We start from the raw sequence: 11,003 nt of genomic DNA, 5'->3' as shown, positions 1-11,003 counted from the left end.
GTCATGTTACTCATTTTGTAACTCATTAAAAAACAGAAGAGAAACAATACAACTTTCGACATGATCCTGCACCTCCACTTAGGGCCTGTTTACATGGAGTTAGCCTCGACGGATGCGAGGGGAATGGTAACAAAAATGTGATCGTTCCCACGGCTTCATTCGTTCGAAAATGGGAGGGGTGGGGAAAGCACTATCATGGCCTTGTGACTAAAGAGGTAAGAAAAATAAAATTGAATAAATCAGATCAATGCAATGTGGTGAGGGGAAATTCTTGCCTAATCCAGATTATGACAATTCGAGAGTGCTGTTTCAAACGCGCGCGCAAGATCTGCTAAAATTTTATCGATGCTTAGTTTTACAGTTTTAATGTTCAAAAATGTGCTATGGAAAGTGCCTCTGAATCAAAACCAAAACTGGCAGGAGGCAAACGATGATGAGTTGGCTGTTTACAAGCCTGGCTGTGGAGCTGAACTTGAGACTTCCGAAAAACAATTCGCCCACGTAAGCTACCTGTATTCCGGAACAGGAAATCTTTGATTCTGGAATCCAGAATCGAGGAAATTTTACTAGTGGAATCCAGAATCCTGGACTTTGGAATCAAAGAATCCCACGGCATCCCGCTAACGATGGAATCTAGCCTATTCGGAATCCACAGCGTGGAATCAAGAAAATTTTTTTTTGGTTGTGCTAATTTCGGTGAATCCAAAAACCGATTTTTGATCCTAGATTTGCCTGATTTCTCTGTCGAAAGGAACGCGAAATCCGAAATTGGATTTTTAACCTTTGCAACCTTTCGCAAACGCGTACAATATGCATGACAGCCTCTCAAGAAATGGCGCGTTTTGCACTGTTTGACAAGTTAAGCGATTCTACGGTGCAGAATTTTGTGGTCGGCAATCAGTTATACGAATAGCGACGATGGAGATCAAGAAAGAAGGGCGTTGACAATTATCTAAAGGTTGTCGGCTCAGTTTTATCCAGTTTCGTAGCTCAGACTTTTTCTATGTAACACGATCTAGTGCGTATCACGTCTACAAGCGAGTTAGTTGTTGAAAGATAGCAGTTCATTTGTCTCTTTTACCAGGAGCCCTGCTTTTACTTACAAATATAATGGTTAGCATTTGGATATTTTACTGTACCACGAGCAATCTTCCAGTGTTTTCAGATGTGTTTAAGGGCAAATAGCAGCAATTCGACTTGGAAATTCAACGGCGCAATACTTCAAGTAGAAATACCACTGGATCATCTGACTAATTTCGGATTCACTGTGAATGGAACAACGTAGATCCCTAATCCATTAATCTGGATTCAGATTCTTTGGAATTCAAATCCAATGAATCCTTTTTCAAAAAGGCCGATTCACCTGATGAAGAATCCGGATTTGGATTTGCGGAAAGGAACGCGAAATCCGTTTTAAGATTTAAAATCCGTCGGTCGGATTCACCCCATTAGCAATACTGTCTTGGGTTACCATACAAGTTAAGGGGCGAAAGTATTCCAGCTTGTGAAGAACGGGTCTTCAAGTCTACTATAATGTGAAGAACTAAACAAGACAACCAATAAACAAAAATACTAGGAAGACTGAATTCAGTGACTTTATTTTTGTAAGACGACATATCCTTTTTCAACAAATGAAGTGAGATAAGAAAAAATTTATCTCTGCGTTATACAATCATAACTTTCAACATTCATAATCACGTCAGTCATCGTGACTTAGCCGCTCACATGGGCCGTCACAATCCAACAGTAAACCATATTTTTGTCCTGGTCTTGCATCTCCCACTGGACTATAACGTCGACCTAAACAGAACAAATAAAGTCACATATTAATAGACCCGTGACTGCTACTGGGGCCATAGAGCGAGGGCCGTTAAGAAAGCTCCCCGCGCGCCGACCTTCTTCGGGTTTGGTCACGCGCGCGTTTCTCCCCACGAGCGACGCTCGCCCGTAAAAGGTCGACTGCCCGACGAAAATTAAGGTTAATAAGGGCGAGTAATCGTCCGGCGTATAAAGCGGAACACATAGCTACGATGCAAGCCTGAGTATCAGACGTTTCTGGGGGAAAAGGGGAAAGATGGAAGCGAAAAACGAAGAGGCTGAAGGAGAGAAACTTCCTTTCTCTTCTCCCACCCCACTCCCCCATCTAAAATCTCCTCTTACCTAGCCCCCTAGGAAGGCCTGATACTCGGGCTACTACAATGCATGTTTACGTCACACCCGCTAATAAGCTTCATCTAACTTCACCGCCATGTCTCGTTCTGGAGGCTTTAGAGCAATGAATTCCCATTGCATTTAAATTGAAAAGAATTTTTCACTCCCAGAAAGGTACAATGCAAAGCATTTTGCTCACAAAGGTGCGTTGCCGCAATGAAATTGGGGAAGATTGATGAGGTCGTACATATTGGCCCTTTTGTAGAGTTTGTTTTTGATATATGAGGCTCAGCTAAACATTTGCAGCCTTGTCCCCAGGCCATTTCGTCTTCGCTATCCGATTGAACAGCAGAGGATGCTTGGAATCGAGCGCAACCTCGTCCCCAGGACGCTCCAGAAAAGCGCCCTGGGCGCAACCTCGTCCCCAGGGCGCCCCAGAAAAGCGCCCTGGGGACGAGGTTGAATCGAGCGCGTACCGAAATCGCCGAGGACGACTTTGGAACCAGTGTCGTTTGTTGACTAGAAGCTAGGATTTCAAGAATACGTACGCTGGGGTAGATCGACTTGATTGGTAGCACAGTCTTGAATGTGTAGTCTTTTCCGGCAATCATGGGACAGGTGATACCCTGATCTTCACAGGCGTTAGGATTGTCTACCGAGAAAGGCACCCTGATACCCGCGACTGTACCATAAACTTTAGTTGTAGCTGCAGTGATATTTTCCTCTGCAAGAAACAAAACAACACACTTCATGTAAAGCTACATTAAAACGGGCAGCAAGAAACGTGCAACTTGTTTTACAACATTGCTGCAAAACGAATTGAATAGCGATATTGCGCGTTTACACGTTCGAACCTGTCTTGCAACAGCTAAGGTTGCATAGTTTTATTTCGCGGGTGGTAAAACGGGCAACATAGCTATTCAACTCGTTTTGAAGCAGAGTCGCAAAACAAGTTGCACTTTTTTAATTGGCCGTTTTACCGTACCTTAAGCCCCCACCCAGATAAGTACCCTGCCCACAACCCAGAGCGAGCAATCCCATTGTACTTTCACGGACAAAATTAGATCAGTTTTACCGCGAATTGGAATGAGACTGTAGCACAAATTCCACAGATCAGCCTTGTCACGATTTTTTGTATTATTTAAAAATCCTGAAGTTACGTTGGAATCAAAGGAAAACAGTTAATAATACTCCGCTGGCGTTAACTTTTTAATTGAACGTGTCCGCGACTATGAAACTGGCTTGTGCTAGCCTGCGAACATCAGACGTATTTCCCGTCGTCGCGGAGACTCGAAGCGACGACCGGAAATACGTCTACTGTTCGCAAGCCAGGCTTGTGCTTGAAAACAAAAAATTAAACAAAAATGATAATAACACTGAATAAAACCCAACGTGCGGACTTTTTTTCAACTTCAACTCTTGTGTTGTCTTAAAACTACCAATTAAGAAAGCTGGTCCTCATTTGTATTCTCTTTGAGGGACTTTTCGATATCATGTTTTTCAAAATTGCTTTCCTGGCTAGAGCAAATATGAGAAGAGGTGACTGATGGGGATTCATAGTTGACTTACCTTTTATCCTTGATCCAGAACGAAGGATCACATCCTCTCTTTCCCAGAAATATTATTGGAATTTTAATACAATTTTAAAACGAGGAAGGCGAAGGGTTGTGGGGCTCATTAGAAGAAAAATAGTTTTTATTGCTTTGAAAGAGTGGGTAGAAGACGCACGAGAGTGTCACGCCTCACGTGTTTCCCTCGCGCGCCCCGTACTTTCTCCAAGTGCGTGCTACGTGCAGGCTATAACACACCGGTTTGCAAAGCATTTTGGGTAAACACGGTCCTCTAAAAAAAGGGAAAAAAAGAATAAACAATTCTTACTCGGTGTGAACTTTACTTCAATGGTCTCCTCCGTCCCTCTCTTCAGTTGGCAAGGCCTCTTCTCAGTAGCTTGGGGGCAAGGTGTGATGTCAACTTCCTTCAAAGTAGACATTTGACTTCCTAGGTAAAGAAAATTTCATGGTATAATAAGTGAGGTTTATGTCTTATTGGCAACTACCTTTGCCGTCTTGGGTTCTGAATGCAAAGGGCTCTCTTTGTCGTAGGAAGGAGTACCCACCGGGCCACTGCGAAGAAGTGGGGTAGTGCAAAATTGCAAGCAAAAGCCGGTAGCCGGACAAGAAATTAACCCGTGTTGCATAACTTGGAACGGTTTCACAACCACACACTTGCCTGTGCATGAACGGTAATAATTCACGTTTACAAATTTATAGAATATGCTCGGAATAATTTGCTTTTCACAGAACGCAAAACAAAAGCAGACTTACCACAGTCCCCGAATTCTACACGCTCACAGGAGATCGATTTAAAAACACAAAGAGCAAAGACGGAGAAAATGGCCAACTTAACCATGTTGAGGCTTACAGTATCTCTGCTACAATAAAATGACTGTATCAAGAGGTCGACTTTAACCTTGTGAACGGACTAGGGCCGTCTGAAAAACAGCGATTGGTCAAGAGTCTGACATGTGACCAACAGGTGATATGTGGCGTTAGATGAGAAAAGCTCCCTAGGGAGAGGATGGAAGCGGGGGGCATGAAGGGAGGGAGGGGGGGGGACTATCCAAGCTACCCCAGTGAACTTGATCAGAGTGGGGATCTGACTAGTTTATCATATTTTGCAGACGAACTTCCAACATCAAAAAAGAACGATTTGGTAATCCATGTTATTTGTTTTGGAGATTTTAAGGCGTTAAAAGGGGAAGGGGAATTGGGACGGGGGAATTTGGGCGCGCGAGGGGGAAAGGAAAATTCAAGTAGAAATTTATATGATGAATTTAAAATTCAAACAATGAATTTTGGCGGGGATCGTACGCCATACGAATGACCTCGTAAAGTGCTCGAAGAGGCCCTGCACCAAATGCTTTATTTGCATGACCATAAAGCTAAAGCTATTAGTCTAAATTTAAGTACTAATTCAACTAATTAGTACGTGCAAAACATTACAAAACGTTACAGTTCTCGTTCATTCATTCATTCATTGATATTAATTTGGTTCTTAATTCAAAGCATTTCGAGATAAATGAAACTAATTGACAGTTGATTAAATGATCAGAAGAATTCATAAGAAGAGATATTAATCGTGTGAAAGTGATTTGAAGTCAGGTATTTTAGTTTCTAGTTTGGAGAAAAATATGTCTCTGATCTGAGAATAAACCTTACAATCTAGTGAGAATGATTTTCATCTTCGATTTTGTCCTGAGACCCTTCATGACCTGCAATTAGATCAAATAACCTTTTAACCTTGAGACTGGATGATGTTAGAGGTCTGTGATAGCCTGCATAGCAAGCGCTATATGAGCCAAGCAAGGCGTGACGTCCAAAGTGCGTTTTACCCGGCACACAAACCTTTTAAAATGCCTGAAATAAACGACAGATAAACGGCAGACTAGACTTGCTCAGTATGGTTTTCGAGCGACATTTCAAATGAGTAAGAAAGAGAGAGAAATATGCGAATTCGAAATCGATTTTAAGAAATTTTTTTTTGTTGCTGTTCTGACTCTAAGTCTGGATCCAAATAAGTAATGAAGAGATAATTTCTTGGGGGCTGAAAACGGGTGTGAAAAATGACATTTTTGGGTCTGAAATAGGGTCAGGATTTGGAGTACCGAAAAGCACACCCCCACCAATAATTCCCAAGTGTACTCCCCCCCGTGGATACGCGTCAGTTTTTCGTGTATTAAAACCAGTCTGCAGAGGCACTCAACGACTATTTTTAGAAAATATCTGTTCGGAAGACGATTTGAGAACTAGAATTTTCGGAACATTTGTTGTAAAATTTCTTGCTTGCCTGCCTCTTTTAGGATTTTCGACCATCTAAAAAATGGTGTAATTGCCCATTTTTAACGGATTTTTACCACAAAAAGGTCACCTAGAGTTTTCGGGAGCCTTTTTTCTGGCTGAAATTTTCGAAAAGGTAAGTTTTGATCCCTATAATTTCGCATCACTAGACTTTCAGCTAGGAAATCCGAACAGATGAAAAATTTTTAGGGGATAAAAATATGCCTATATCCACTGTTCAAATATGCTAAAATACGTTCAACAATGCCATGTTTAAGTGGTTTTGAACTATCGGTGCCCCTGAGTCTGTTCAGTGGGGACGACGCAAGGAAAAATGAGCAGGATAAAATACAGGGAGGAGAGGGGTAGCCTTTGCACCACTCTGTTATCTAGCATTTGCACGCCAGGTTAAGCAACTGTCAGGGTTTTAAACGCAGCCTTCCTCCGATGGAGGAGAAACAGTTGGATATCCCTCTTCCAGGGAAGGGTGGGACTACCGTAGGACATAGTTTCAAGCCAGGGGCACCCCTATGCCCAAACGTACATCAACTATTACCCCCTAGACGGCGACCCCAGAAAATTGTCTCCCCTCTTCCGTCCGCAATATCTGTTGACCAGATGTTTTCTTGCTTTGAGCAGGGTGAGTGTTCTGTGTTTCCCATTGTGAAACCAAAACAATAGAATTAATAATCGCCTTACAGCTAATTAAAGATCATAATTAAAGAAACTTCAGAAATGTCAATAATCTTTGTTGATCTTTTGAGCTTCCTCTCATTTAAAAACAAATACACATTGTTCTTTTTTTAGGTAGAATCAAGAGAGGATAAAGCTTTAGCCTGTCTTGCTAGCGATACAACAATAGTTTCGCGCCCTGGCAAAGAAAACGTGAAAGAGGCGGTAATATTTGTCATTATGAGTATTTGACTAATGGCTGGATAATAATGCAAAACGAAGCTACAGAAACTAGTAAGCTTAAACAGCTTGCGACGACTTTTTATCAAACTTTATTGATTGTTCTGCCAAGAATACTCGAAAGCACGGTCTTGGACATAAGAGACGGAAAATAAGAACCCGCCTTCCCCTATGTTGATCAAGGATTTCACTGAATAGCGTTATTTGGCCTCCGCGCAGCTTCACTCCTTCAATATTTCGAAGGGAAGGGGGTACGAGGGGTTTCTATTTTATTTTAATTTGTCCAAGGGTATGGATAAGTTTAGTTTTTACTAAATTTTCGCGGACACGTAATTTCGCGAAATAGCAAAAAGATCAATTTCTCGAGACTTAATTTTAATGAAAAAAAAAAAAAAACAACAACAACAACAAACAAAAACAAAAAAAAAACCGTTGAAAATTTTCCGGGATGCAGTGCTTATGCAGGGGCTTACCATTTGACCTTTAGGAGGGCAGCGTTGGAAAGGGGCGGATTCAAGGTGGCTGGGTTTTTTGGTTTGGTCACGAGCATTTTCCCAATCCTATTTCTTCCTAATTTTTGGGTTTATATATGAGACTACTTTCATAATTACATATAAACCTCGTGCAAGTATTTTGATTTGTTCCAAGGCTAGTCTTCTCGCATGAGATTTTGATTTAATCTGTTTCACTCTTACATGGCAGTTTTTTTGTTATTTGTCTAAGCGCATTTGCCCTCTCTTGACGTGGTTGCGTGTTCTCTTTGCTCGGCTGAATGCAGCGAATATAACTCAGGAATCGAGGGGTTTTCTTGGCCGTTTGCCTGATCTGTTGTACACTCTATTAAAACCAAAGCAAAACCATCCAAATCGCCAAATGAAATTGAACACAATGAAGACCACCCATTAGAGGTAAGAGTATGTTGAGGTTTCTTCGGTTGAAATTCAACATAAATAATTCATATAGAAAACACAAAAGAAATTAATTTTTATGACACGGCTGAACTTTACGTCCAATATTTTAGACCAAAATAATCCCAAATCAAAATATTAGTGCAAAAATGAGTTGATCTTTATCAGAGATTTTGACGATGTTCGAAAAAACTCGCAGTCGTGTATTATCAGGTTTAAAAACTCTCGGCTTCGCCTGGTAATAACCTGATAATACACTCCTTCTCGTTTTTTAAAAAGTACTTTGAATCCAGTAGTATTTAATAGCCTCCCACACAGACGTTTTTAGGGGAGAAATACGAGCTCCCCTAAAAACGCCTGCGTGGGAGGCTAAGTATTTAACTGAGTAGTACCAATCTTTTTTTATTTCCATATATTCACTGATATATTTGTTGGTTCGATTAGTAAACATCGATGCCAAGTTAAATAGCAGACAGTCACATAAGTACACTGTATGTGTGGTTCCCCCAAAGAGCTTCAGTGGAGCTTTTTTCGGTCCTTGCTGCACTCGCCGCAAACTCGGTTTGGAAATCTTCCTAAATGTTTTATATAATTATATCTATGAAATTATGGCCCACTAGCAAGGTTCGAGGGAGGGGAGGGTCGAGTGTGCTACTGAGGAGCTTTAGAAACGTTGGTAACGGCGTCGAGAACGTCAAAAAAGGAGACAAAACAACAAAATACAACAAAAACTGTAAATTGATCCTTTTGAATACGAAATGGCAATAAGGCAAGTCAACTATTTACAACGTTGTCCCCAGGGCTGCCCGATATTTCAAGCCCGGTCATTTTCTTCCACCAATGAGAAGCCCTATCTTTACACGTCTTCACTTTGGAATTTCTGCGCTCGTTCTGCGTCAGACGTAAGAGAAAAATAAAAACTGCCCCAGTCTCCTCGCGATTTCTCGGCCCTAGCGCACCCAACCAAAACCGCCATGCTACGCAGGCTAGGAAAATGTCAGCTGTTTTCTCAGGCTAGCCTGACGGGGGATATGTGCGGGAATTATAGATTTCCACGCTTGCAAAATCAAAATCTTCGCTGATCGACCTGAACAATCACACTGAAAAGCAAAAAGGGAGATCGCACTATTTATAGACACGTATAATATTAGATATAAACTGAACCAACGGGTGGCAATATCAAATACGTCCTGAATCCACAACTGTGCAATGAACCCAATAATCGACGTTTTTAAATAGCTGAAATATATTTCAAAATATGCAACTTCCTCACAGAGACCAACATGCTTCACAAAACCTGTCAATCATCCAGGTGCTTTTCAAAAATGCTAAAGTTGAGTTGAAATTATTTTTGCGACATTTCAGGGCTCAGAAAAGTACGGCCGCGATCGAAGGTAAGTATAAATACTCCCACTGGCTTTATATTTGCCGCCGGTCTCTAGCTAGCTACCTTAGCCTGAACTAATGCTGCTGTAATCATCACTTTCTTGCCTTGATTAAGTTGGTTCTTTGGTTCAGCGAAGCAGTAAAAGCTTGTCAAATCTCTACGGTACCCGGGGGAGGTACTCAACGAATACGGGTCTCGAGGTCTAACTCCTTCATGTCTTTTATTGATGTCACTTCGGTTTTCCAGAGAAAAGGTTTCATATATGTTATCCATTTAAAACTGTTACCTTTTTCTCACACCTACTAAAGAACCGGCGTTGTAACTGGCCCAATCCTTTCTTTTAAAAGATGTCTATATCGCTAAAACAGGAACTTCAAGTGTCATTTGCATGGCCATAATATAGATATGTCTGTACATGTTCGAAACACTTTTATGAAAAGTCTTTTTAAATACCAAACGACAGATTAATTTCTCTACCCTTTCGTACATTTCAACTGGCAAAATCCCGTAGAAAGGTAGAGGCCAAGTAGACTGCTGGTACTACCCTCCCCTCTCCCTCGTGTACTGTTCAATTAACTTGTAAACAGACTAACTTGCTCGGCGCTTAGGCAGCATACGGCAATTTTTTTTTTCAGGTTGAGTGCGTTTTACCTTTATTGAACCGTCTAATCTATTTCTTAGAAGATAGAGACTCGGAAGCTATGAATGAAACCAGTAGTTGGTATGAACCAAAATGAGTTTTCTGTTACTTTTTCAAAGATGGAATATCATAGCGGGCTGGACGTCACCGGATACGTCATATCAAAGCGGAAACTGCGGATATAATAAGGTCCCAGCTGATATTAGGACATAGGACGCAATTGCAAATAATACCTGTTTGTTTTACTCATGGGTATTTTAGAGTGTAAAAACGGTCTCAGCACAGCAACGGAGAAGTACCTTTAATTTTGAGGCTTTAAGTTCCCTAGGGGAGATGGGAGAGAGGATTTTAAAGGATTTTTCCTTAAAAACGCCGGGTACTCAAGCTAAAAATACTTCATACACTAATTGCTTTCACGTGATCCGGCTCGGATATTTCGATCATTCATCAAAATTGCATTTTATTTTTAAACTTAATATGCATAGATTCAGAGTATAAAAAAGTAGGGCTTCAATCATCGAAAGCTTGTCAACAATTTTCCTTTAATATATCAAAAGTTTGTCCAATTTCTTTGTCCGTCAGTTGAAGGTTGTTTTCTCACAAATGCACATTTTGTAGCAAAACAACTAATCTCCCAGCAAGTTCTTTCTACCCCGTCATTTGAAAGCAGGGCGGATAAAGGTTGGGCGGTGAAACGAGCGCTCCGCTCTTCATTTAATGTGTGATGCGGAATAGGACTGGCACGAGCGCTCTTTCCGCTCTTCCGGTGCGCTTGAAGGCCGGCGAATCTTTCCTTTTTGCAAACCGGAAATCCTATTTTCTTTCTGTAATTTCAGGCTACAATGTTAAATAGATAAATTCGTTTCATAGCAATATCAATAAACAGTTTCATATGTTTGTGTCTGTACGTCTATAAGTCAAACTTGTTGGCCGTATAATGCCAAAATTTGAGTTTAATTTGAAAGTGTTGAATACCTCCTCCTTCCACTAAATATCACCTAATCGTCTTTCGCCGTTTCGTTTGCAAAAGCTTAACACTTCTTAACCTCAATTTTTACATATGTTAAAGGGGGATAAATTTTACATAACATAACAAAAAATTAGATTGATATATATTGATATAGTGGCGTTGTATTTCTTCAAACTTTGCTTCTCGGGTGTAACGCGCC

At 41.0% G+C, this 11,003-nt stretch overlaps 1 protein-coding gene across 1 annotated transcript; it reads right to left on the bottom strand.

Annotated features, from left to right (window-relative positions):
* Positions 1–1,638: 1,638 nt before the first annotated feature.
* Positions 1,639–4,607, bottom strand: LOC140943813 (NPC intracellular cholesterol transporter 2-like). Its single transcript, XM_073392925.1, has 4 exons — positions 4,476–4,607; positions 4,030–4,149; positions 2,700–2,875; positions 1,639–1,800 (listed from the first exon to the last, which is right to left on the bottom strand). The coding sequence occupies exons 1-4, from the start codon at positions 4,558–4,560 to the stop codon at positions 1,714–1,716; spliced, it is 468 nt and encodes a 155-aa protein (XP_073249026.1). The 5' UTR covers positions 4,561–4,607; the 3' UTR covers positions 1,639–1,713.
* Between the last annotated feature and the right edge of the window lie 6,396 nt (positions 4,608–11,003).

The sequence above is a fragment of the Porites lutea genome, chromosome 7, assembly GCF_958299795.1.
Source record: "Porites lutea chromosome 7, jaPorLute2.1, whole genome shotgun sequence".
NCBI classification, from domain to species: Eukaryota; Metazoa; Cnidaria; class Anthozoa; order Scleractinia; family Poritidae; genus Porites; species Porites lutea.
Note: the sequence above shows the minus strand (reverse complement) of the source record. Positions and strands in the feature narration are given on the sequence as shown.